Source organism: Corvus hawaiiensis, chromosome 26 (genome assembly GCF_020740725.1).
Source record: "Corvus hawaiiensis isolate bCorHaw1 chromosome 26, bCorHaw1.pri.cur, whole genome shotgun sequence".
Taxonomy (NCBI): domain Eukaryota; kingdom Metazoa; phylum Chordata; class Aves; order Passeriformes; family Corvidae; genus Corvus; species Corvus hawaiiensis.
In genome coordinates, this window is record NC_063238.1 from 43,996,163 (window position 1) to 44,023,866 (window position 27,704).

Genomic DNA, 27,704 nt, shown 5'->3' on the forward strand with positions numbered 1-27,704 from the left:
CAAGATGATGACCACAACACTTTATCTGTTCCTCATGTTTGATGTCCACACCTTCCTGGGGGAATCTGGCCAGGCTCTTCAGTCCTTCAGGATCCATTTTCTCCCAGCACCACTGAGCAGGTGAAGAAGGACATGGAATGGGCCTCCCTGGCACCTCATGGCCGAGCCAGCCGGGGCCCCGGGCACGCACTCAGGTTGCACAGGAAGCTTTGGCAGCAGTAGGAGGTGTAGGTGGCCAGGCCCAGTTTGAAGTTGTGGTGTGGGCAGGTGTCGGAGCACTTCTTGGTGATCCTCTTCCAAAAGGACAAAAAGCCTGGCCCAGAGAAGGGAGAGAACAGAATTAGCAGTGGGATTTGTTGAGTGATCCTTGTGCAGATGGATTTGGGTTGATGAGTCCCATTGTCCCCCCGCAGCCCCAGACATCAGCATGAGAGCCATCCTGGCCCCACCACAGCCTAGGAATTGTTGGTGGCCTCCTACGCAAGGAATTCCATATCCATGCTGGGCATCCAGCACTTCCCAGCATGGATCCACATATCAAGACATTTTTAGGTATGCAATGACAACGTTCCTTCCTGGATTTAAATCACATTTCCAGGCTTCTCTGCTTGAGGGAAATAATTCTGTTCCACTCTATACCTGGCTTGGATCAGAAATAGTGTGACCAGCAAGACCAGGGGAATGATTTTTCCCCTTTCTTGTCACCAGTGAGGCCACACCTCAAATCTTGGGGTCACTTTTTGGGCCCTCACTGCAACAAAGACTCTGAGGAGATGGAGCGTGTCCAGGGAAGGGAATGGAGCTGGGGAAGGGTCTGGAGCACCAGGAGAGGCTGAGGGAGCTGGAAGGGCTCAGCCTGGAGAAAAGGAGGCTCAGGAGGGACCTTCTGGCTCTCCATAACTCCATGAGGGTGCAGCCAGGTTGGGGTCGGGCTCTGCTCCCAGGGAACAAGGAATCAAGGTTCAAATTTATTTATCCTTCCTCTGAAGGATCCTTCCTCTTCTTTCAATGTCCCTTGATTTTTCATGCAGGAATAAAACAACAGCTGAAGAGAACAATCTCAACGTGTGACGGGGAGGAGGATTTCAAACCTCCAGCACTGCCAGGCTAGGTTAGGAAGGACTCCACCTCCCACAGGTGCTTCCCAACAGCTCCTCAGCCCATAAAAAATCCAGCCCAAACCTCACGTCCTGTTCCTGAGCCCCCACGAGGGGATCCAGAGCCAGCACCTACCGATTCCTACGGAGGCCACATTGGTGACACAGTACTCGTCCTTGTCTGAGCACTTCTCGGCCTTCAGGCAGCTCCAGTTGCTTTGTTCCCAGTTGCAGGTGTAGCAGTACAGGGCATTTGCTGCAGGAAGAGACACAAAACATGGAAGAGGGAGATGGAATCATCCTGGTTTGTGCCAGCCGCAGTGTGACCAGGAGGACCAGGACAGGGATTGTCCCTCTGTGCTGGGCACTGGTGAGGCCACACCTCAAATCCTGTGTCCAGTTTTGTCCCCTCATGACAAGACAGACATTGAGGGGCTGGAGCGTGTCCAGGGAAGGGAGCAGAGCTGGGAAAGGGTCTGGAGCACCAGGAGCAGCTGAGGGAGCTGGGAAAGGGACTCAGCCTGGGGAAAAGGAGGCTCAGGGGGAACCTTCTGGATCTGCACAACTCCCTGACAGGAGGGGGCAGCCAGGGGTGGGTCAGGCTCTGCTCCCAGGAACAAGGGACAGGACAAGAGGAGAAGGCCTCAAACTACACCAGGCAAGGTTCAGGTTGGACATCAGGAAGAATTTCTTCATGGAAAGGGCGGTCAGGCACTGGAAGGAGCTGCTCAGGGAGGTGATGGAGACCCCATCCCTGGAGGTGTCCAAGGAATGCCTGGACGTGGCACTCAGAGCTCTGGTGGTGATCAGCCAAAGGTTGGAGTCAAGGATCTTGGAGGTCTTTTCCAACCTAAATGATTCTGGGATTCTGTGAAATGCCAGCAGCAAAAATTATCCCCTACTTTTCATGGAGTCTCAAACACATGAGGTGCAGGTCTGATGAAAGCCATGGAGCTGAAGGACCTGAATCCACTCTTCCAATGCTACATCCAGCCTGGCGTTGGACACTTCTGGGGATGGGGCAGCCACAGCTTCTCTGGGCACCCTGTGCCAGGGCCTCAGCACCCTCACAGGGAAGATTTTTTTCCATATATCCAACCTAAATCTCCCCTCCTTCAATTTGATAGGCCAAGGGTGCTGGGTTTGATGTGATGCTTGGAGCAGGGAAGGGCAGGGACTCCTGGAGGAGTTTCCAAGGATGTCCCAAGGCCTGGGGTCACCTTTTCTACTTGCTGGGGACTATTAAACTGCAGCCTAATTAGGCAGAAAGCATTGGCAGATGAAGAGCATTAATTGGGACCTCCACAGCCTAAAGTCAGGCTCCCACGCCTTTGTGTTTGGGTGGGATATCAGTGCCCTCAAAAAATAAATCCAGAACCTGGTTTAAAGGAAAAAGAAGATGAGGAGAAGGACTTTTTACTCTCTGCTGTGAGTATTCAGCCCTAAGACACGTGCAGTGAATGCTTAATTTTTACTGCCTGGATAATCCAACGCAGATTAGGCCAGGCTTCATTTTGGCACTGAGGACAACCTCCCTGTCTCCCAGGCCTTGTTAACACTTGGAAATCTGTCAGGATCACTGTTCTGGTGAGTGAACAAAGCTAAATAGCAGAAAGGTATTCTTAGGCCACAATGGGCCAGAAATAACTATTCCAAGGAATTCTTTTTTTTGCACCGGACGTGTGGCACAATTCCAAGCGCTGGCACAGCCCGTCCCGCTCTCCAAAATGAGGATAAGGTTTATTCTCTCTGGTCTATAGAGGATATAGGATCATATTCCTTTAAAAGGCTCTGATTTAATTTACCATCTCTCCAAGAAATAAAATGCACCATCTAAAACAAATTACATTGCAAATACCCACCATCATTAACCCATTCCGTCCACATCCCAACTTTTCCTCAATTCCCTGACTTTGTCCCAAAATCTCTGAAGTCAGCAAGCTGTGGGGTCTCTGAGATGGGTAGAAACAGCTGCACAAGGGCAGATGTTGGAGGTGTGGCCCTGTTCTCGTGGACCAGGAACACAGAGCATTGTACTGTCTTCATCAAAATTTAGGAATAACCACAGCCTTGCACCACCCCGACAGGAAAACTCCCTGGGAAGTCTCTCAAAGGCAGAACAGTGAGAACTGCCTCCTATTTTCTGTCTCGTTTCCATAAAAATCCAGTAGGACAGGGAAATTTCCCGTTGGAAAATAAACTTTTTGCACACCCAGACTGAGTTTCCAGATAAAAACTTCCAAAACGAGCAGTGTCCTTCACCTGCACCATTGCAAGAGCTGAGGAGCTCCCTTCCATGATTTCTTTCCCTGGATATGAGGCATACCTACCTCTAAAACACTCAGCTATACATTATCTAGGAGCAAATCTCACCTTGAGCTGCAAATAGGACCAAAGCCAGCACCGCAAGGAGGGAGAACTTCATCTTCTCCCGGTTGTCTCCGCAGCCCAGGAAAAACACCCTCACCTGGGGACAGGATATAAATCTTCCCTGCCTTTGGATGGAGTGATGAGGAAGCCAATGATTTGGAAAGAGTGGGCAGGGATGATGGATCAGATGAGAGGCCAGGAATGCACGTGGGTTGTTTTCTCACCTCAGCATTGCCTTCAGGCTGGGCTGGCGATTCCAGGGAGCAGTGAAAGCACTCTAGGAATTCACACCATTCATTGGGATTAATCCTTTAATTCATCTCTGGTCAGGCCAGCAGTGCTGCTGATGTCTGGGTGGGGGGTTTGTTCTGATCATTGCATCTGTGGCTGAAGAGTTCCTTTTCTCAAAGGAAAATGGGAACAAGTAGCATAAATTAATGGAATTGTTTGGGTGGATTGTGCCAAGTGCATTTCCAGGGCTAGGCCTGGAGAACTCCCAACATCTACAGTCAAGGTAAACCAAGCTGGATATTCATGGGGACAGGAAATGCATAACTTGGTTACCTGCAAAGTCTTAAATCATAAAATCATCGAATGGTTTGGGTTGGAAGGGACCTTAAAGACCATCTCATTCCAACCCCCTGCCATGGACAGGGACATCTTCCAGGTGCCTCCAAGCCCCATCCAGCCTGGTTTTGAACACTTCCAGCAAGGGTTAAAAATACCTTTGTCCCCCTTTTCCATGGAGCATCCAATTCAAAGTGCTGCTCAATACCAGTCAGACAAAAATGTCCTCAGCCTTTAGGATTTCTCTGCGTGAAAGGGGTGGAGCTGGAGCTGACAACTTCATTCGTTCTGGGGCTTCCAGCTGACTGCCTGTCCCACTTGTGCTTCCAAGGAGTTATCAGGATATTTAGTGCTGGATATCAGCAGACATCTCCATGAATCACCAAGCCACCAAAGAGGGTGAAGCAGGAGGAGCCCCTTGGAGTGAAGCCGCTTGGGCAATCAGATGTCTGCTTATCCCATCCTTCTCCCTCCTGCAGGAAAAGAGAGCAGAGATCCACACAGCCTGGGCTTTAGGAGATGGAGAAGCAGAAGAAAAAGAGGCAGAGGCTCCAAAAACGTGTGGAAGAAAGATTGGGTGAGGTGAAGGTTAAAATGATTGGGGGTCAACATGATTTTCTTGGCAGGAGCCAAGTGAGGTGAACAAAATTCCCTGAAGCAGAGGAGATGCTCATCCAAGACATTCAGAGCATCAAGTGGAATCAATCACTGATCACAGTGAAGGCATGGCCAGAGGAAGTTCAAAGAGACACCAAAACCCACCACATCTTCCTTTCCAAGGAAACAAAAGGTGGGGGGATTCTTGCGGAGAGCTTTTTTTGGTCGATTGTCAGATATTTTGGAGGTTTCTGACACCATCGGCTCTGCTGACGTAAAACTGGATCAACAGGATGGGGAAGTCAGCCCTGATAACCCCAGGAGCTCCAGCCATTCCTCTCCCATGGATCTACACCTGGGCGTGGAGAGGATAAACCACATCTCTTGCCCAAGAGATGAAACCGTGCCAGGCTTGGGGACTGCGTGCCCTGGGAATGCCGGAGGAGGTGTGTCAGTGCTGCCAGGTGTCACAAGGCAGCGACCAAAGAGCAGGACCTGTTCCAGGGAATAAGGATTGGCCAGTGTGATTCATCGTGGCATCAGGAGTGACTCTTTGGGGGAGTCTGGAAATCAGCCTGGGAAGCCAAGGCTCAGTGTCGTGCAGCAGTGGGAGAACCCTGGAAAAGCTCAGTCCTCATGTTTTCACCAGTTTTGACTGGTTTTTTGTGGAAAAAAATGGAAAAATAATTGTGTTACTCTTCAGTATGATTTGGATTGTGGACTCCCCGCCCCTGGAAGTGTTCAAAGCCAGGTTGGATGGGGCTTGAAGCAACCCGGTCTAGTGGAAGGTGTCCCTGCCCATGGCAGGGGGTTGGAACAAGAGGATCATTAAGGTCCCTTTTAACCCAAACCATTCCATGATTAACAGGGTTTATTCCCTCAGTTCCAAGGACTGATGACACAAATATCTCTTGCCTGACCAGGGATTCAAATCTGCTCCTCACTGACAGCAGGAAGAGGATCTCCAAGGCCATGGGAAGTGGTCCACCACAGCTCCACTGGGAGGAGTGGATTGATGGACAAGAAGGATGATGGACAGAGGTGCACAATGGGTCAATTCCCATTCTGGGGGCTGCCAGTGGCCCACTGAGCCAGATTTTTGGGAAGTTACCATCCTGGCCTTGGGGATGTGTGATGCACATGTGAGGTGTGGCACTGCCATGGCTGGCATTTCCTCAGGAGCCTCGGGATGGTGGTGTCACCCTGGATGGCCAACACATGGCAGCAGCATGACTGGAGCATGGGAGGTTTGGCTGGGTCAGGGCAAAGATCTGGAAAAAAGATGTCCCAGTATCCATAGGCTACAGCTGGGGCAGTAAATTCAACTTTTCCAGGACCATCTCCAGCACAGAGGCCAAGAGGCGGATATCAGTCTCTTGGGAATAATCCTTCCTTTGTTCCACCTCCTTTGTTTTATTCCAGATATTCCATGGAGTAATGGTGGTTGATCCATCCTAGAATCTTGCCAGGGAACGTGCCAACAATTAAAACGATCAATTAAATGCTGTGGATGATGTTCCAGATCAGGGATGTTCCTAGCAACTGTTTATTTCCCTAGCTCAGGCTTATCCTCGGAGATCAGGCCCTTGCAGGTGTGTGAATCACATCCTTCAGGATGAGGACTTGATCCTGGATTTATTCTTGGCTCTGGAACACTGCGCTGCATGCCTGTGTTGGAGCCATGGAAACGTGGCTTTGTTTGCCTGACCTCTGGAATATTCTGTTGAGTCTTCCTGGATGTAGAACAGAGACTGGAAGTCAAGGAATAGGGATCTGCTCATTTTTTGGGAGCCTTATACTGGATTCTTCTCCAAAATGGCCTTGGGAAAAGTATCCACATAGGAAACGTGGTGATGAGGAAGGACAGAAACATCATGGATTGGCCTCATGGGACCTTTTCCTGTTATTTGTCCTGAAGTTTTCACCCACTCAGCTTCCCTGTGGTCAGAGGGTGACACACCTGCCTCACCCGTTCTCAGGTGGCATCTCAGATGATTCCCAGATAATTCCATCTATCCCAATCTCTGTTTTGCCATTCCCCCACCCCGTTCTAGCGCACCAGAGGTTGCAGGATGGAATTGGTTCTCAGCACCGGGGATATTCCAGTCCTAAATAAAACCTGGTGAAGCAATTGCAGAATCTTGTTCCCCATCCTTCATTTTTTGTGGAGTTTTGAGGGAGGAAGAGGCCAGATATGGCATTACTTTTTGGCAGGAATGACAACACTTTGAAGGACAAATGGCCCTGGGAGAAGAGGAATTTTGTGTGTTGAGCACTTCCTGGATGAGTGGGAGCTCCAGCTCCTCCCTTCCTCAACCCAATGACACTGAACAGTGATTTTTTCCTTCCCTCTTTTTTCCATCTTTATCCTTCTCCACAGGGATTTCCCTGTGCCGATCCTGCAAGGCTCATTCTTTGCATCCTTCCTGGTTGTGACCTCCTCAAAATCAGGACACCAAGGTGAGCTATCACCGCCATCCCCCTGACACAGATTTATCCTCATATCAGACCTTCACAGCTGCTCAGATTCCAGGGAAACCAAGAAGATCTTGGATCCACACTGGTTTAAACCCTTTGCATGCCAAACACTGAAGGACTCGGTCTCTGTGGCTGCTCCTGCCAATCTCCTGCACTTTCCCCATTCCTGGGTGCTCTGGAGGTGTCCAGGTGCTTCACCATGTCTATTCCCATGGGGAAGACACTCAGGATCAGGACCCAAGTGTGGGCAGCCTCGGGCTGGGATACACCAAGGTGCTGAAATCCCAAGTATTTGCCCTTTGGCTTCCTCTCTTCCAAGCAGGACAGGGAAATGGTGCCCCAGGGCCATCCCGAATCCCTGGTTATGGATATGCCCTGGTTATGGATATGCCCTGGTTTTATGGTGTCTCTGGGACTCCTGTATTGCCCAAATCCCAGAGGGATCTGGATTAAGTCACATAAAGGATTACACTTGTAAGTGGGGACATTAATGGGGGGATCCAACAGAGACGTCCAGCTCCAAAGGAGCCCTTCAAGCTTCCGTGGGGCTGGAATCACTGCAGAAGAGCTGTCATGGAATCTATACCAATAATACATGGAAAACCCATGCACAATTCCAAGGGCTATCCCACAGCTGGCCATACTTTTTAATTGTTAATGCGTTCCTCAGTGTGGCTTTGACCTGACCAGGTGGGACCATCCCTGAAAATCTCATATCCAAAATCCCAGACCTTCTCCAGAGAGGACACTGGAACCATGCCACTGGAGCTGTAAATCCATTATTTTTCAAGACTTTTTTTTTTTCCATAAACCTCCTGAAATTTCCATCTGGCTGAGACATGCAGAGAGCTGGGGCTGTGCTGATCTGGATTGGATCTTCCTCCTACTCACTTCCATTTGTTTTATTCCCTGTGTAATTCCATGAACAGCCTGTTCCCAACCAGCAGCCCTGCTATGAGTCAGCTCTCCATAAAAAGAGAATAAATAATAAACATCTTGGAATTGTTTGGGGTTTTTTTAATGCTGGATGTAGAGGGAATATTTAGATGGGATACTGGGAAAAAATTCTTCCCTGTGAGGGTGTTGAGGCCCTGTCACAGGTTGTCCACATAAGTTGGAATCCCTGAAAGTGTCCAAGGCCAGGTTGGATGGGGCTTGGAGCAACTGGGATAGTGGAAGGTGTCCCCACCCACAGAGGATGGAACAAGATAAGCTTTAAGGTCATTTCCAACCCAAACCATTCCATGATTCTGGGGAATCAGGATGGCAGAAGAAGCTTCCAAGTGAAGTGCACTTCAAGGCTGCAGCTCAAGATTTTTGGGAGCTGTGACAGCAAGAAGGAGAAGGAAAACCAGTCCCCAGGCCAGCCCTTAATACATCCCTGTCTACTGACTTCCTAAATACCCCAGGATGGGGATTCCTGGATTTCCCTGGTTCTAGAGAAAAGGGGATGTGCTGGGTCCAGTCAGGAGAAACCACTCTGGGAGAACCAGGACCCCAGTTTTGATTGCCCAGTTGGGGTCAATCTTGGAGCCTTGGGAAGGGCTTGATCCTGCTATGGGCATGTGGATTTCTCTCCTGTGACTCCATAGAATATCCTGAGGTGTAAATGCTGCTCAAGGATCATCCAAGTCCTGCCTACTGCAGGGAAAGAAAGACTAATCCTATGCAGAACACCTGGGGAAAAGCTGGATAGAGGCTTTTCCATGCGTGTTAATTCCTGTTTCAAGGATGAATCATGGAATGGTTTGGGTTGGAAGGGACTTTGAAGATCATCTCGAACCAACCCCCTGCTACGGACAAGGACACCTTCCACTATCCCAGGTTACTCAGATCCTCTTCCAGCCTGGCCTTGGGCACTTCCAGGGATGGGGTAGCCATGACTTCTCTGGGCAACCTGTGCCTTACCCCATCCAATCATCCCACATTTCCCCTCCTCAAGACCTCCAAGCCAGAATTTCCTTATTCTGTGTCCTTAGATCAGAGTAACAAATCCTTCATCCTGCACTGAATTATGCCTTGGTGCTGCTATTTATACAAATCTACAGCTGCTCCATACAAAGCTAAACAAAAGCAGAGTTAATTAGCCAGAACCACTTGGTCAATTAGGAAAATTGCTCTTGCCACTTAGCCAAGATTAAAACAAAAAAAGAAGAAAAGCCCCAGGCAGGTCAAGACAAACTCAGTCCGAGCAAATCTAAGAAGCCTCAATCCAGAGGTTTTATAAACTCAAAGCTCGTGGCCAGTAGTAAAATCATGGAACAGCTTGGGTTGGAAGGGGCTTTGAAGATCATCCAGTTCCACCCCTGCCATGGGCAGGGAAACCTTCCACTATCCCAGGTTGCTCCAAGCCCTGTCTGACCTGGACTTGGACACTGCCATGGATGGGGCAGCCACAGCTTCTCTGGGAATTCCATTCCAGCCCCTCACCACCCTCCCAGGGAAGAATTTCTTCCCAAAATCCCATCTAACTGTACCGTATTCCAGTTTAAAGCCATTCCCTGTGTCCTGTCCCCTCCATCCCTTGTCCCCAGTCCCTCTCCAGCTCTCCTGGAGCCCCTTTAGGCACTGGAAGGGGCTCTGAGTTCTCCCTGGAGCCTTCTCTTCTCCAGGCTGGACATTCCCAGCTCTCCCAGCCTGACTGAGAGCAGAGGGGCTCCAGCCCTTGGAGCATCCCTGTGGCCTCCTCTGGACTTGCTCCACATCCTTCTGATCCCAGATCTGGACACAGTGCTCCAGGTGAGGCCTCACCTGAGAGGGGCAGAGGAGTATCCACAGAAAATACCAAATTAAAAGGATAACAAACAGCCTTGTCTCAGACTCAAAGAGGAAGACCTGGACTGAGCAATTCTCTGTTCTATTTCTGGAATTTTATCTCCCGCTTTTGTCATTTTTGTGGTGTTATTTTATGTTTCCCAGCACACAGGAAGGCCCTGTGAGGACGACCCAGCCCAGCCCCTTGGAGGAGCTCTGTCAAATGTGAGAACAGAGAGGAAAATCAAATAAATAAAATAAATAAAAAAATAAAGATAACTTTTTTTTAATCACAAAAGGGAGTCAGGGGTTACACAGCCTCAGTTCAGCCAGGTTTTTGCTTAAAGGGCCACACTCCAAAGGCTGCTCAAGTGGCTAGAGGAAAAATGGAATGAAATTATGGCTGTAGCCTTCCAATAGAGGGTCCCACGGGCAAAGGAAGAGAAGCCAAATAAAAAAAATGGGATTGTGCCAAGTTCCTGGGCTTGGAAGAGCAGCCAGACCTTCTAGGGCCAGTTTATCTCCCCTCACCACCTTCAACCTTCCAGCCCCAGCAGCAGCAGGATTTGGGTTTGAGGACATTTGAGTTCATTGCCTGTTTTTGTCAGAAATCCTGTCTTGGATCCAAGGATGCACAGGAGAGGGGTGGAGGTGGAGATTTAACCCCTCCAGGTGTTCCCTTCCAACTGAAGTGCTGCTTCCTGCTCCAGGAATGGACTGTGCGAAAGTCAGGATCTGTTTCTGCTTGGGGGACAACCAGGAATGAAGCAGGAGCCCTAATTAAAGCTGGTTGAGTTAATTGCCACCCCATTCTCCTCCACTTCGGCAAATCCAGCCTTCAGGAGTAGAAGATCCCAACAAAAGCTTGAGAAACAGAGGGAAGAGATTCCACGGAATGAGCTCATTCGACTCCAAGTGACCCTGGGAAAGGATTGGAGACTTCCTTGTTATCCCATCCTGTCAGGGAAATCGTCTGCCCTGTTTCCAAGAGGAAGGGCAGCCTGAGTTCCACCCACACGCCTGGAAACATGGCATTTTTTGGGAAGTAATCAGCTGCCTGCCTACTGCAACACAGGGCAATCCCAGGGAACTTCTGGAAGCTCCTACCGTCTGGAGAGACCTCACATCACTTGGAAGAGGAACTTTTTACACTAAGACAAGGGGACTGGCTTCCCGCTGCCACAGGGCACGGTTAGATGGGATACTGGGAAGGAATTGTCCCCTGTGAAGGTGGTGAGGCCCTGGAATGGAATTCCCAGAGAAGCTGTGGCTGCCCCATCCCTGGAGGTACTCCAAGGCCAGCTTGGACAGGGCTTGGAGCAAGCCACTCCATGGCAGGGGGATGGAATTCCATGATCTTTAAAGATCTTTTCCAACACAAACCATTCCATGATTCCATGATCCCTCTTCCTTCCAGGCTCTCAGCAGCTGAAGGAACTTAAAAGCCTCAATGCAGCTGGGAGAGCCTTTATCCCAAGGCTTATTCCTGAGCCAAGCCAATGAAATCATAATTGCAGTTTAATCCTGACTTGGATTAAGAATACTAACGAAGTAATTTATTGGGATTTCTCCTGCCCCAGCTTGCAGTGGCTCAGGATTAAGGTCTGGAGAAGCCAATCTCAGAGCTTGGGACAACTCAGCTGAGCTTCTCCTGATTCTTTGTTTTGAGTAACAGAGGTGTCCACTGGCCAAAAATAGGGATGGGAAGAGCCAGGCTGGATGTTACCCACTCATTCCTAGGGGGAGACCCAGGATGTGCAGCCATCCTCACCCCACAGCCAATGTCAGCTCTCCTTCACAGGGCACAAACCTGAAATCCTGGAATTTCATCCTTCCTTGGAAGCCTTTCCTCTGCCCTTCCTTAGCCAGTCCTTCAGCTGATCCCAGGGATCCGATTTCTCTCAGGTTGCTTTCCCTGCAGCCACTTTCCTTGGCATCAGCACTTCCAAACACGTGGCCTGGGATAATGGCTCTGCAATTTGGGCTGATTTTCCATCCATCTGAGCCTGGCTGAGTGTGAAGGGACAGAAATCCAGGGAGCTCTTTCAGCACATGTTTTATTTATGCCAAACCACAGCCACGCTCTTATCTCCCACTAAAAAAGGTTGGGAAAGGAAATGTCTCCACTCACGGAGTTCAGAGACAGCGCCTGAATCACAGCAGCTGCAGCCTCAAATGTTCTTCCCCTTTCCTCTCAAGCCGACAAAACATTCCCTTCAAAGTTTCTGCTCTGTATTTCCCTTTTTTTTTCCTCATTTTTGCAACATCAGACCTCAGAGGGAGAAGGGCAGGGAGGAAAAACCCTCTGGAAATCCTTCACCTTTTCCTTCCTCAAATCCCCACAGGGGTTTCCCACCTTTCACGAGTCTGCCAGGCTGCAGCTGGGTGGTTTTCCCTTCATCCCATCGCTCCAGGGATTGGATGCAAGGGAGAAGCAGCAGTGGAGCAGAAAATGCCCCATCACCTCCCCTTCCCTCTCCACACCAATTGAGATAAATCAGCCAAAATTCCATGTCCCCTACGTTTGAAGGCCCCATCATTAAGCAGATGAGAGAGCAGCCAAGCAGAGCTGATGAGCTCCCTTTCCCAAAGTGGCTGAGTCACCATTCCTGGAGGGATTTAAAAGACATGGAAATGTGGGGGGACATTGTCTTGTGGTGAACAGAGCAATTAACGGCTGCACTTGATGAACTTAAAGGGCTTTTCCAACCTAAAGGATTCCATGATTTAGATCACCTGATGGGCCAGGGGAGGGGAGGAGCCCTGCCAATGAGAAAATACAGAATGTGGCTCTGGAAAACAGGAGGCTGATGAGGTTTGTTCATCCACGAGGACCTGTTGGACAGGGAACAAGATTCTGACTCATCCCAAGGAGAGAGCACAACGTGGGAAGGTTCGTGATGTGATGAGCACAGCTCTGGCTAATGGATTTATAATTCCCAAGTCTTCAAGATGCTGATGGCAGAAGCAACAACCAGGAATGGATCCCATAGGAGCTTCCAGCTGCTCAAACAACTTCTGCAGGAAGGGGAATTGTTTGTAGAGTCCCCAGCCATCCTTAGGTTGGAGTCACCAGAGCTGGAGAGCTGAATCCAATGCTGGGATCATCAGCACAAGGATATGGAGCTGCTGAGCAGATCCAGAGAATCTCCAAGATCCAGAGATGCTCCAAGGGCTGGAGCCCCTCTGCTCTGGAGCCAGGCTGGGAGAGCTGGGAATGTCCAGCCTGGAGAAGAGAAGGCTCCAGGGAGAGCTTCTGGAGCCTCTTCCAGTGCCTAAAGGGGCTCCAGGAGAGCTGGAGAGGGACTTGGGACAAGGCATGGAGGGACAGGACACAGGAAATGGCTTCCCACTGCCAGAGGGCAGGGATAGATGGGATACTGGGAACCTGTAAGGGTTGTGAGGCCCTGGAATGGAATTCCCAGAGAAGCTGTGGCTGCCCCATCCCTGGAAGTGTCCAAGTCCAGGTCAGACAGGGCTTGGAGCAACCTGGGATAGTGCAAGATGTCCCTGCCCATGGCAGAGGGTTGGAATGGGATGATCTTTAAGGTCTCGTCCAACCCAAACCCTTCCATGATTCTTTGATTTAAGCTCAAAATCCCAGATTTGGGGCCAAATGACCCCATGGAACAGGACAGGCTGAGGGGAAATGGAGTTGCTGCCTTTAACAGACAATCATGGAGCTGATGTCCAAGGATAATCTGGCTCTGGCTCTGCACAAAGGACAAGCAGCTGCTTCCAGATGCATCAAGGGAAACTCCAACCAGATCTAAGGAAGGAAAAGCTTTGCCAGGGGGACACTGAACTGTGCCATAAATCAAATCCCTCCTGATGGGAGAGAATTTTCTAAAAGTCCTTGCAAGGAGTTTCAAAGATAAACCAAAACTTTTCCTGGAGTTTCAATGCTGCTGGATAGTTGTTTATTAAGTCTTATCAGAGGAACAGAGCCACCAGCGTGACCCAGGTACAGCACAGAGCACAGAAAGCAGGAGTGAAGTCTCTAATTATCAAGATTTACACAGCCTTTTAAAGATAATTTAACCAATAGTTACTAAAAATGTATATTATTTTCACTTTCCTACCAATTATTCAGTAACACAGGCAGGAACTGCGGAATTCTCTATCCAGTCATCCTAAACTACTTTTACTGCAGAACATGGAGTAGTACAAGAAGGAGAAGAAGGTTTAGAGAACAACAACAATCCTCCATTTTGATATTTTTTACTCTTATCTATTTACTACAAAGAGAAGTCCAAAACCTCTAAACTTTTCACCCTGTGACAATCTTACACAGTAGTCTATCACCTAATTCACACCACTGTATTTTCTAGTTCTTGTCTGACTGTTGGTAATTTTTTCCAAGGTTGGAGGCTAAAACAGTGTTGTTCAGGGGGCTAAGAACCCTTCAAAACAGGCAGAGAAATCTTCTCAGCATTCTGGGTTCCTACACCAGGGCAGTGATTCATTTCCAAAACAGTGACCCTGAGAGATGGTGGAGGAATCTCCCTCTGTGGAAACACTGAAATTAAGTTTGAGAAAACCCTGAACAACCCAGCCAAAGTTGACCCTCCTTTGAGGAGAAGGTTGAACTCGAGCCCTCCAAAGGCCATCACAACCCTGGATTTCTGGGAAGAGTCTGGGCAGGGGCAGCAGATACCAAAGCAAGGCAAGAGGAACTTCTCACCACCTCCTAAATTCATCTTCTCCAACAGCCCCTCTATCACCACTGCCCAGGGGCATCAATGTAGGACATCCCCAGGCTGCAGGAAGGGGACAAACTTCCCAACCCCCAGATGGTTTTTCAGGATTTTTTTTGTTTGCTTGGATTTTTTTTTAATTTGTTCTTTAAAGCTCCATTATGTATCTAGAACAAGCCTAAGCTCATCCAGCACCAGCCTGAGCAGTCAACTTTGTCCCCGGTAGATTTTTGGTGAGGTCTCCTCCCACCCACAGTGAACAAAAGGCTCTTAAGAAAAGCAAATTAGGCAACCAAGAAGTCACAGGGGAAGGTGTCACTTCTGGTTTTGTCACAAACCACAACTTCCCTTTTTTAAAGAAAAAGAGGAAGCCATCACAATGGAAAAATGCTAAACTTTTGCCTTTCTGATTTTTGTTGTCATTATCTTGATTTTGGGTTACCCAAAGCCTCAAACACAGGTTTTCCTCTGCCTACATCATCACAGAAAGTTGGAAAGGACCTTTAGGACCATCAAGTCCAACCACCATGTTCACCACTAAACCATGTCCTCAAGTGCCATTTCCAGAGGTTTTCTGAGCACTGCCAGGGATGGAGACTTCGGAAAAACACTGGAAAAAGAGAGTTGAAACCATGCCTGGAAGGGCCAAAGTGAGGAGGGTTCATCCTAGCACACCAGTATTGCTTGGAGCCACTAAATAACCCCAAATGATTGGGATGGGAGAGGGATCGTCTTCTCTGGGATAAGAACATGATCCTGAGCAGTAGGAAAAGCTCCCGGGCATTAGGCCATGGGAAAGATCTATGGAATATTGCCAGAAACATTCAGAGGACTCCAGGAAAAACAGGATGAAGATGGACAGGACCATTTGGGACAGCAAAAAACCCAGCCTTTCTGGAATTACTCCTTTATTTTATAGAATCCCAGAATGGCTTGGATTGAAAGGAACCTTAAAGCTCATTCATGGGCAAGGACACCTTCCACTATCCCAGGTTGCTCCAAGCCTCATCCAACCTGGCTTTGGAGCAGGGATGGAACATCCAGAACCACACCTGGAATGAGTTGCAAAAAGCCTCCAGTCATGGATAGTCAGTAAAAAAAAGCCACTCCCAGTTTTAATGAAATGCTTTCCAAGCCCTCCATTTCCAACCAAAACAGCAACAATTTCAACACGAGAACGAGTGGAAATAAACACATGGGAAGCACCAGGAGCTTTGGAATACAGAGCCCTGGACATCAGCCCGGAGGTACCAGAAGGTTTTGCTGCCAATGCAACAGTTTGCTCACACCTGGTATCCACTGGGATGTGGGAATTCTGCCAGGAATGGGCTGATAGGACCTTTTTGGGGATGTGGAAAGCAGGCAGTTAAGCAGCAAACACAACCAGTTTATGCTGTTGATCCCTGCCTGCTCCATTCACAGCCGGAGTGGGAAGGATGATGCCAAAGGTATCATCCCAACACAGGAACAGCTCCAGGAATATTGGTCCCACTCCCCACCACCCATCCCACAGAGCCTGGCCCAGCATTTTCCTGTTTCCTAGGAAATTTCCTATTTCCTAAACCTCTGTCTGGACAGTTCAGTTTCTGCTCTGGATACAGGAGCTGAGCCAGGGCCAAGTGAAGAAAATAAGGGAATAAACATGGCCTCAAGTGAGATGTCCTCTCCCAGACAAAAATTTAACCGCATGGGGATGCTTAAAATACACTTTGTTCATGGCCAAGGTGAATTTTAACCCCCTGCAATGTGAAACTGCTTTTAAATCCAACATCTTCCCTTCCCACCTTCTCCTGCCATGACACAAATTCCCTCCCGTATTTTTTCCATTTAATATCCCTGCCATTGCACAACTTTCTCCTCTCCTGGAGGTGAAAGGGCACAAAGTCCCCCAAAATGTAAAACCCTGAGGTTTTTCCTTTCCCCACAGTGCACCCCTAACCCAATCCCAGGGTTTTTATTGCCGTTCCCTGTTTTCCTGCTGTCATCACTTTGTGTTTCCCCATCTATCCCATTCAGTCTGGAAAGGGCAGCACAGCTCCACTACCCCAAGGAGACAGGATTAGACCTGATCTTGTTGATCAGCACAATTAAGGCTCTTATTTAATCTCCTTCCAAGACTCCAGAGGAAGAAAGAAAAAAAAATCCCAAGTACTTGGCAACTCTGAAGAGGAATTAAGAGTTCCCAAAGTCCCAAATCCCAATCACCAATACCTGTTCCAACTGGAAATCCAGGTGTTTGCTTTTCCATACAAAAAAAAAAAAGGCACCAAACTCAGACAACCCTCAGTCCCCAGCAGCAGCAAATTTTTAAAAAGGGCTTCCCAACAGCACCAAATGAGTAGGATTTGGGATTTAACATGGAAGGCACCAGCTCAGAATTCAAAGTCCTCGCCGGCCATGTCGATGGCCCAGGCAAACTTCTCCCTCTGGGTCTTGTTGTAGATCTTCTCAATGGGAATCCCAAATTTCTTGCACCTGTGCAGACCACAAGACACCAGTGGGGACCAGTTACCCAGCAGGGTCCTCTCCACTGCATCCCTGCAGGTGTCCAAGGCCAAGCTGGATGGAGCTTGGAGCAACCTCGGATAGCAGAAGGTGTCCCTGCCCATGGAACAACAGGAATTTTAAGGTCCTTTCCAACCCAAACCATTCCATGATTTCACACCCAAGACTCACCAAGCCACGCTAATCCTGGGATCCAGGTAATTCAGCTTGGATGTGCCTAGAGCTATTTGCTTGTTCTCCTCCTTGTCCGTGGCCTGGACGTTCAGCCTGGCCAATTGCTCCTCCAGCCTCTTCAACAGCTTCTTCTTCCTCTCCACGTTCCTGAGGGCAGAGAAGACAACACAGAATGTCCCAAAGGCCAAGAATTCTCTGGAATGGCAGAGTCAGAGGTGCCATTCAGGACCAACCTGTTTCTCAAGGACTTGGATCTGGTGAGATGCTTTTGTAATATTAAAAATTAACAATAAAAAATGTAATTTCAACCACCAAAGTTGGGCAAACAAAATCCAGCATCCTGGAATGGGTTGCCCAGAGAAGCTGTGGCTGCCCCATCCCTGGAAGTGTTCAAGACCAGGTTGGACAAGGTTTGGAACAACCTGGGATAGCAAAAGGCATCCCTTAAGGGAACCATCTACAAGATCTGAACCATCTTTCATGGGACAAGAAGGCCCCAATCCCAAACATGGGCATTCGTGTTCTGATGGGGTGTTGGGACACATCTTCCCCATCCGTGGGCCCTCTGGATACTTCTGCAAGCGAGGATTCCAAGGAAGAGCCACTCACACTTCTGCTTTGGCATCTTTTGTGTCTTCGAACTCATCTTCAGCTTTTTTCACTTCTTCCTGGGCTTCCTCCACTTGTTTCTTCTTGGCATCAATCTGTGAAGGTGAAAATAAAGTCAGACAACACTTCCACACTCCCTGAAGGTTTCAACCTCCTCCCTCTTTTCCTTCCCTCATCATTCCTTGTCCCTGCAGCATTTTCTGGGCTCAAGCATTTTTTAGCATTTTCTAAAATATCATCACAGCCCAGATGCCACAAACACTTGGAGCTCCTAAATCTGTTCATCTTCTGCACCTGCCTGAGACTGAGGGACTTGGGACAGCACCAGAGACCTCAGAAAAGTCCCAGTCCATCAGTGGGGTGTGAGCAAAAGCTGAGGACAATTAAAAGGGGTAATCTGAGGTATTTTCAAGCTGCTCTTTCTGCAGGAAAACCAATTTCCCTGATCTTGATCCAACTGGGCCAGAGCTGCCATCACAAAAGGCCCCCAGCTCAGTTTGAACACACAGAGTGATGAAAAATGCCCCAAACTCATAAAAACTCACCCAAATTCTGTGCCAAGTGTGCTTCCCCCCAGTATTTGAGGTCACCACATCCCTCTCCACCCCTGGGTTGCAATCCACTATTCCCAGGACATTCCCTGATGTTGTTGACCGAGGTAATTCCTTCAGCTATCACCCCAGCCCAAAATAAAATTCAGAGGCCAGATTAGGTTTGGGATCTCTCATCTGGGTCTGTCTCACCTTTTCCTGAAGGAATTGCATGGACTTGGCAAAGGTTTTTGGTATAGACCTCTGATGGTTGCACAGGATGGCCACGGCTCGGTTGGCTCGGTTGTAGGACAGGAGCTTTCCTGCAACGTTGTCTTCAGCTGGAAAGAAATGAAAGCATCACTCTGTCTCCATTCCAGGAGTTGGGAAAAGCAGGGAATACAGAAGAAGGAAAGGTAAACAAGTTGCTGTCGCATTTTCTCTCCAGGGAGAGCAATCATGGTTGTAGAAATTGGGGAAGGACAATTGAGCACCACCACCTGATGCTGTGACTCATCACTCATGCACACAAAGAGGCAAAAATAGTGCAACCAACCGGCAGCACAAGGAAAAGAGGGAAAAATATTCCCATTTTGGCAAGCAGTTAGTCAGAGTATCCCCGAGTTCACCATTTCTCACTTACCAACATTCCCAACCTGCTGCTCACCCCCATAAGTTACTCCCACCCTGCTATGTGGAGCATCACCTGCCCAGGTGGGACATGGGCAGTTTTAGGGATCCTGAGGCAATGGATGGACATTCCAGAGCCCTTTGGTCCCAGGGTGCAGCTGGTGACACCACAACCACTGGAACTCACGGTTGGTGAGGGCCTTGAGCTGCTCCTGCAGGGTGATGGAGGCGTTGTAGGTCCTGAAGACTTTGGCCGTCAAACCATCCATGAGGTCCTGGAGGTGTTTGTTCAGGAAGTGTGTCTGGAGGAGGGAAAACAGAGGAAAAGTGTAGGGAAACTCACATCAGGAATTCTAGTGGTAGGACAAGGAGGAACAGCTTCAAACTGGTAAAGGGTTTGATGGGATATTGGGAAGGAATTCTTCCCTGGGAGGGTGGGGAGGCCCTGGAATGGAATTCCCAGAGAAGCTGTGGCTGCTCCATCCCTGGAATTGTTCAAGGCCAGGTTGGACAGGGCTTGGAGGAACCTGGGATAGTGGAAGGTGTCCCTGCCCATGGCAGGGCTTTGGAACTTGACAGTCTTTAGGGTCCCTTCCTACCCAAACCATTCCATGATTCCATGAAAGAGCAGGAATAGAACAAGCAGAAGCCGGGACAAATCTTTTTTTTTCAGACCATCTTATGCCTAAGCAACCAAAATTAGGCATTAAAAAAAAATTAAGTTCTGAAGCTTGTAGAGCTACTTGTGGGGTCAGATCAATCATCTACCCAAAACTGGCCTGAAATTCCGCCTAAATCCACAAAAAAATCTCTCTGGAAGTCAACAATTTCTGCGCATCTATGTCCAAGAGGACACACACTGGCACTGGGGGACACGGTTTAGCAGTGGACCTGGCAGTGCTGGGTTAAGGCTTGGATTTGATGATCTGAGAGGTCTTTTCTGGCCTCACACCCAATATCACATCTCTGTTCTACAGAGCACATGGGGCTGCTCATGGATCACATATCCCATCCTGAGGAAGATGAGGGAGAAGGTTTTTCCAGGAGAGAAGGCAGCACATCCCTCCAGCAACCTCTCCCACTTCTGTGGAGCCCCGATGAGGTGCAAAAGCATCAAAAAGCCGAGGTCTGGTACCTCCAGGAATTTCCCAAATGTGGGCAGCCTTTCCCAGGCTAAAAAAGGCCCAAGTGGATGACTTGGAGGAGGGAAGGAGCAGGAATCCAGCTCCTCAGCAGGGACACAGGGAAGCAGAGATGCTCCAGGGCAGAAGGAGGCTGGAAAACATCACAGGGTGTTCAAACAGTGACAGTGGTGTCCCTGGAGAGCAGAAAGTTAAAACCAGGCAAAGGGATGACCACCAACGGTGGCCAAGGGTGTCACGGTTTGACTTCTCCTCCCTCAGGGCCACCGGTGCTGTTTGAAAAGCTTCGAGGTGACAACTCACAGTGAGCTGGTCAAAGAGGTCATCGGTGGGGTCCTTGTTCTTCATGAACAGCTGCAGGTTCTTGAACACCTGAAGAGGGAAAAAGGACAGCTCTGGTCAGAGCCAAGGAATGAACTGCTTCCAGACACCTCCCTCATCTCTGCCTCCTCCTCTTCCGGATGGACTCTGATTCACCCTCGTGTTGGCACATCCCACCAACCCTCTCAACTTCAAGGTGCCAATGGGTGTTTCCCCCATCTTTCCCATCTCCAACATTCCAGTTTCCCCACAAACAGCATTAAAATCTTCTTTCCCATGAGCAAAGGAAAAGAATTAAAGATAAATGGAGATATTTCAAGTCCTGATGCCCACAAGCCAACTGAGGGTGCTCCAGCAAGAGGTGAGACTTCTCCCTCATGGTTCCCAGGGTAGAACAACCTTGAAAGTTCTATCCCAAAATTTCTCCCATTCTCCAGGGCTAAAGCACAGGAGGCACCTTGGTAACTGGTTTTGGATGGAAATTTGGGACTGATAAACACTGAGGGAATCCAGATAATCAAGCACTTCCTCTATTCCTTCCCCACTCACCGGCCTCTCCACGGACACTTTGTTGTAGTAACGGATGGAGTCTTTCCCAAGGAAGTCAAACTCCACCACGTGCTCCTGCCCATCCAGCTGGGGGTGCAGCTGGATGTGCTCCACACGCAGGGAGCAGCAGCCGACCGTGTCCGCAGTCTCCCCTTCCTCCTTCTCATTCCCAGCTCGCAGGGCCAGCTGGAAGGAAACAGAGAGTCATCCATTCCATCCCACCTCAATTCCCCTTTCCCAGGCTGTTAAAGTGGACCAGGACTAGAGGAGATTGGGTCATCTCCATCTGTAGATTCACGGAATGATTTGGAAGGGACCTTCAGGATCGCTTGGTTCCAACCCCCTGCCATGGGCTGGGACACTTTCCCCTAGGGACAATTTTCATCTTGTACACCTCTGGAAATATTCAAATCCAGGCTGGATGGGCCTTGGAGCCACCTGGTCTAGTGGAAGGTGTGCCTGCCTATGGCAGGGGGTCGGAAAGAAATGATCTTTAAGGTCTTATCCAACCAAACCATTCCAGGATTCCATAATCATCCCCAGATTCCTCATGTAGAGCCACCCTGGGCGGTAGAACCAACAAACACCAAAAACTGCAAAGTGGGGTGGTTCAGGGGAGGGAATTCCCAATTTCCACATGGATGGGGGACCTGGGGTGAGGCTGTGGATACCTTATCAATGAAGTACAGGGCCACCGCTCTTTGCCGCTTCTTTATTTCCTTGGATTTCCAATCTTTTCTGTACTGAGCCCGGATTTCGTGGACAACATCCTTTAGGCGCCGAGCTACCTCATATTTCTGCCAGTCCTTCTCCCCCTGGAATGGGAAACCAGGATATTTTCCATTCCGTGCCCCATCTTTGTTCCACCCCTACCAGTCAAGTCCTGCTCTAGAAACACCTCCAGCATCTAAATCCTGCTCAAACCCCATTGTTTTCTTGGGAAAAATCCATGAAGGGAATAAATTGGAGAAGAAAGAGCTCATCCAGGGTTTCTGTGCCCTCTGCTGGCCGTGCTGGATCTGCATCCTGGCCAAGTCAGGGTGCTCTCCACCATCCAGAGCACAGCGAGGACCAAGTGGTCAAATCATGGCCAAAGGTGGCTCCCCAGACACTAATGTGGACTGACACAGGACTTCCTCAGTTGTGTCCACACCTGGGCAGCATTCCCAGTTTCCTGGAGCCCTTGGAAATAGCCTTAAATCCCCTTTCTCTTCCCACAGAGTTCAATCCCACCTCTTCCTACCCTCCACTTCCTGGTATAAATGAACTCAACCCAACTCTGGCCCATACGGATCTTCTCAGCCCCTTCCTGGCTTCCAGCAGCCTTCCCTGGACACACATGAGGAATGTGGCACCAGGATGACTCAGCCAGGAGCAACCCATTCCTTGGAATAAGTTTGATGCTTCACAATCATCTGTCCTTTCCCTCTCACCATTTCATTTTGCTTATCCCCTTTTTAGTAAAGGGCCAAAAAAAGGGAACATTTTGTTGATATTCCATATCCCAGCTTTCCCAGATTTTTTCACCTGACCAAAGGCACCATTCCAACCTTCAGCTTGGAGCTGGGATTCAGCATGATGTACTTCAAGGTGTTCTGGATGTTCTCTGTCCACGAGGCCAGCCAGGTGACCGTGTTGTCAAAGCGCACCTCCTTCCACCTGTGACCTTCTGGGGGCTCGGGAATCTTGGAATCCCTGTGGGAAGAGCAGAATTGCCCGCAGGCCATGAAGAAAGAGGTGAGCCAAGGATGGTCACCACCACTGAGAAAACATGGAATCCACCCAAAATTGCTCCACAACATGGAATCGTTAAAGTTGGAAGAGTCCTCCAAGATCGTGTCCAGCCATGAACCAGCACTGCCACGACCACCAAACCCACAAGTCCCCAAGTGCCACATCTACACAGCTTTCACATCCCTGCAGGACTGGTGACTCCACCAGTGCCCTGGCAGCCTCTTCCAGTGCTTGACAACCCTTTCTGTGGAGAAGTTTTTCCCAATTATCCAACCTAAACCTCTTCTGGAACAACTTAAAGCCATTTCCTCTTTTCCTATCATTTATTATCCAGGAGAAGAGACCAAGCCCCACCTGGATCCACCCTCCTGTTGTGGAGAGCAATAAGGTCCCCCCTGAGCCTCTTTTTCTCCAGGCTGAGCCCCTCCAGCTCCCTCAGCTGCTCCCGGTGCTCCAGACCTTTCCCATAACCAGGTGTTTATCATTTGGATGCTGGGAACAACAGGAAAACTTTCTGGACTGGTGAGGAATGTTTTAAATCAAGGTCTCCAAATGGGTGGCTTAAGACCAGTCCAGCTCACATAACTCAGAGGGAAAAATACTCTCAGGGTATGGAAAACAGGAATTGTAGAAGATGGAAAAACCCCAACTCTGGGCCCCCAATCCCAAAGGACGTCCCAGGAGCTCAGCACTTCCAAGACAACTCACCTGCTGCAGTTGATGACGACATCTTCTGGCATGATCCTCTTCTTCAGCATCCCCATTTTGGGGTGCTCCCCACGGCCACGGAAGAGCCCTGGAGGTTCAGTTTTGAAGTTGCCAATCTTCTCCCGGTGCCCATCCAGGATGCAGTATCCATATTCCTCCTGGATCTTATCCGCCTCCTCCTTCAGCTTCTGAAACCAGGACACCACAAAAAAATCAGGACGGTTTGGACTGGATTGGAAGGGATCTTTAACATTCCAAGCAACAAGTCTAAGTGCCACCATTCCCTTAGCCAGGTCCACAATCCTCTGCACAGAGAAGGACTCCAAAACATCATCCAAGGAAAACTGGCACCCAGTAAAGCCATGGAATGTGCAGGATCTGCTGATAAAATTCAGGAAGAGAGGGTGATGGCCATGGAGACAGAGCTGGATTGAAGAACTCCAAGCTCAAGGCACAACACCAGGAAAGACAACAAGGAAGAGACAAAATTCCCAAAACTGTACCCAAAACATGTCATAGGAACCACTCCTCACCTGCTTTTCCTCCTTGGGAAGCGCTTTCCGGGCCTCATTTTTTTCCACAAAATATTTGTGGATCTCCCTGAAGTCACACTTGTCCAGATCCTTGATTAACTCCTGCTCCTCTGAGGTCATTTCCTGGGAAAGAAATGAGGAGGACTGGGAAAAGCCAGGAGGCAAAACTAATTCCACACAGAGCTTCTGCTTGGGCTTCTCCTTCCCAGAAGAGGGAGCAGAGACCTACATCCCAATTCCTCGGAAAAATCACAGCCAGTTCCAGGGTGGAAGAACCGCATATGGAAAAAAGCCCCCAAACACAACTGCAGGGACAGCACCAAAGGTATTTGGGAGGTGTAAACATTCCCTAGGAAGAGTTTTGCTCTTTTTTGGGATCAGAGGTCATTCCTTCATTCCTTTGGTGTCCCCATACTGGTTTTGGAGCTGTTTCCAAGACTCTCCACCACCTGCTTCCATCACTAAAACTCAGAGAGAGCACAGAGAGCAAATCCCAGTCCAAATCCACAAAAAAAACCATGGAAATAACTCAGGATTTAGAACCTTAATTATAAATAAGGAACAAATCCCGCTCCCATTCCCTCCATCCCGCACCACAGCCTGGGGATGATGGATTTCATGGATATCAAGGAGCAATCCCAGGGAAGGTACCTTCCTCCAGTCATGGAAGAAGTTGTTCTGGAAGATCTCCTTGGTCGTGTACTCATGATCCAACATTTTGGCATAGAAGGTGGCGATTTCCTCCGTGGCCAGGCTCAGCTTCAAGGGTTTTCCTGGGAAAAGAGAGGCACTGACACCTCCCACTATCCCAGGTTGCTCCAAGCCCTGTCCAACCTGGAACACCTCCAGGGATGGGGCAGCCACAGCTTCTCTGGGTAGAATCTTGGATAATTTCTTAGCTTTTTCTAAGGATACTGAATCATTTCTTGGAGGTGGCAAAGCCACCATCCCCTCCTGAACCCTTTGGCTGGAGAAACACAACAAAACCAAGAAATATCTTGGCTCATCCTAGGAATTACCTAGAAAGAGCTTTTTTTAAGGAAAAAGCACCCTGCAGAGATCCAGGGTGTGGTTGAATCCTACTTGAACCACTGGTTTTTGGGATTCCTGGACAGCAGGGAATGGAGCCTTGGAGCAGCCCCATGACAACCCACACACACCAGCTCATCCATGGGCCCTTCCTGCTTGGGGTTGTTGTCTGTCCACAAACACTTTTCCATCCAGGAACGGTGACTTTTTTTTTAGGAAAAAAAAAAGTCAACATCAAAGATGCCAAAGTCCAAAGCCACCAGCCCAGATCCACACAACACCCATCGGTGTCTCCAGCAACTCCGAGGTCACAGGAGAAGTCCAAACCCTGTCAAGGCTCCTCCTCATGGAGCCAAAATCCCTGACAGCCCCATGGATCTCCCAGCAATGCCCTCTCCGGGCACCTCCTTTTCCCAAACTGGGCTTTTTCCTACTGCAAAGAAACCCCCATGGGAAGCCACAGGGAACTGAGGATCACCAAGATCCCATGGGAATGTGATCCCTTGGCTAACCCACAACGTCCTTACTGCCCCCGCCCCTTGATCTATCAGAAATGAGTTCAGGGATGACCTGAGGGCAGGGAAAGGGAGGAAATCCAGCAGGAATGGCAGGAAAACAAGGAGGCACCAAAGGCCTGGATCTGTCCTGCCAGTGACGCCATGAGCTGCTCTAAGGTGATGCGAAGTGAGCCTAGGGACATCAGGAGCTTGGAGTAGCCCAGCCAAATCCTTGGATGTGTCAGTCACTGAGGCCATGGATCAGTAAAATCCCATTTTTTCCAGCTTGTGGGAAAACACGGATGAGCTGACAAAGCTCAAACCCAAAAATGCAGCTTAATGAGAAAAAACAGCCATTAGGATCAGCTCCCCAAAAACCCCCTAACTCCAGCCATGTGTAAGATCCTCCAGCTCGACCCCATGGCTTTTCCAATGGGATATTCCTCTTCCCTAAGGAGAGGGCACCACCCCGAGCGCCAGGTCCCCCCACGGATGTACCGTCGTAATAAAACTGCACATCCTCGGGCAAGGGCTCATAGGGGGGCACAAAGTAGGGCCCTCGGTGCTCCAGCTGCATCCATTTGACTCCATCTTCCTTCTTCTCCTCTTCCCACCTGGAACAGACACACAGGAATCCATGAGAATATCCCAAATCTGGGATCCGGCACCTCCTCCCAAGGTCACACCGGGAAAATGCTTGGAGCAGTGACAGCTGGCACAAACTCCAGGTGAAATCCCGTTTTCTCTGCTGCTGCCTCAGTTTCCCTGTTCTCTGAAAGAGACTGGAATGGAATCCAGGGAATTGAGGAAGGGAATGTTTGGTGTGGTGACACGGAAGGACTCAGGGGGAGAGCGAAGGGAACCTAAAAGCCACCTCATTTCAACCCCTTTCCACAGGCGGGGCCACCTTCCACTAATCCAGGTTGCTCCAAACCTCATCCAATGCAAGGAATACTTCCAGGGATGGGGCAGCCACGATTCTCCGGGAAATCTGTGCCTTATGAATATTCATAACTTGGTTTCAATGCAAATAAGATCTTAAGGCATCTCCCTCCTGCCAGAGCAAACGGGATTTTAAAGTCACTGCAAGTTTTAACTGGGAAGATTTAAGAAGCAGCAACAAAAATTCCAACAAAATTAAATAAATAATAAAAAAAAATTGTTGAAAGATCCATCCGGAAAATCAGGAGCAGAACTTCAAAAGAGGGGAAAAAACACAGAAACTCTTAAACCCAGCACCACCAGGGGGGAAAAAAAAAAAAAAAGCCAAGGATTTCTGGGAAAACACAGCAAGATTCCACACGGAGAAAGCAAAATTCCCGTTTCTTGTGTGATTGTTTTTCCCTCCCCTTGGGAAATGGAGTGGAATAAACCCCTGGCATCCAAAGGTGCATTTTGCCGTAAAAACAGAGGAAATGAAATATTCAAGGAAAATCAACAAGCTCCAGGAATTTGGGCTGAAAGCATCGGAGAAAGGCAGCGTCAGGATCACAAAACTTTGGGATCCCAAATTCCGGCAGAGCATCCCCCACACTCACCTTCCACAGCCCCCCGAGCCCATCCGGAGGCCAAGGGGGGGGACCCATGGGAATTTCCTCATGGGAAATGCAGTCCTGGATGGGATTTTTGGGATGAAATTCCTACGTACCGGCCTCCCTCCTCTGTGCCGGGATCCAGCCATTCCAAACAAGGCATTCGTTAGGAAAAAAAATATAAAATCCCACATTTCACGTCAGCCTGGATCCTCCAAGAGCCACCTCAAAGCTCCAGGTATCCATGGATATCCCTGTCTGGGATAACATCTCCTCCCAGATCAGGGTTTGCCACAGGCTCCCAAAAAAGCATCCCAAAATTCCTCCTGCTCTAACCCAGATCTTGGGGAACTCTTGGAGAGAGTGACACCAAGTGGTTAAAGCCGCACTTCCAAAAATAATCCAGCGTCCAGCAGCCACATTCCTCATCCTTTCCTATAAAACACCTGCCTGGATCATCCCAAAACTGCTGGAGAAGGAAGTGGGGAAGGAATTCAGTCCCTCGATAGAGGTGCTGCTGTCTTGCCAGATGTTTTATTATTAATATTAAAACATAATAATTATCTCCTTCCAATAATTATGAGCTTCTCCCTTCCTGGGATGGGCACCAGGAAAATCATTGGAGGAGAAATAAATATTATAGTTATAAAA

General features: G+C 49.1%; 1 protein-coding gene and 1 long non-coding RNA gene across 5 annotated transcripts; both read right to left on the reverse strand.

Annotated features, from left to right (window-relative positions):
* On the reverse strand, nucleotides 1-27,378 carry TOP1MT (DNA topoisomerase I mitochondrial). 4 transcript variants are annotated; one of them, XM_048287090.1, is made up of 15 exons: nucleotides 27,170-27,378; nucleotides 26,020-26,135; nucleotides 24,647-24,768; nucleotides 23,996-24,118; nucleotides 23,463-23,650; nucleotides 22,571-22,715; nucleotides 21,692-21,835; nucleotides 21,021-21,206; nucleotides 20,454-20,522; nucleotides 19,196-19,310; nucleotides 18,592-18,719; nucleotides 17,849-17,943; nucleotides 17,237-17,386; nucleotides 1,234-1,353; nucleotides 1-313 (listed from the first exon to the last, which is right to left on the reverse strand). In XM_048287090.1, the coding sequence occupies exons 1-15, from the start codon at nucleotides 27,214-27,216 to the stop codon at nucleotides 79-81; spliced, it is 1,983 nt and encodes a 660-aa protein (XP_048143047.1). In that variant the 5' UTR covers nucleotides 27,217-27,378; the 3' UTR covers nucleotides 1-78. The 4 variants fall into 4 exon arrangements, with proteins under 4 accessions (XP_048143047.1, XP_048143048.1, XP_048143049.1 ...); XM_048287091.1 differs by lacking the exons at nucleotides 1-313; nucleotides 1,234-1,353 and adding an exon at nucleotides 11,671-11,873 and having other exon boundaries at nucleotides 27,060-27,378; XM_048287092.1 differs by lacking the exons at nucleotides 1-313; nucleotides 1,234-1,353 and adding an exon at nucleotides 16,838-17,035 and having other exon boundaries at nucleotides 27,060-27,378.
* Nucleotides 4,287-11,101, reverse strand: LOC125317328. Its single transcript, XR_007200021.1, has 3 exons — nucleotides 11,022-11,101; nucleotides 8,907-8,918; nucleotides 4,287-4,298 (listed from the first exon to the last, which is right to left on the reverse strand). It is a non-coding gene; the product is annotated as an uncharacterized LOC125317328 (long non-coding RNA).
* Nucleotides 27,379-27,704: the final 326 nt, after the last annotated feature.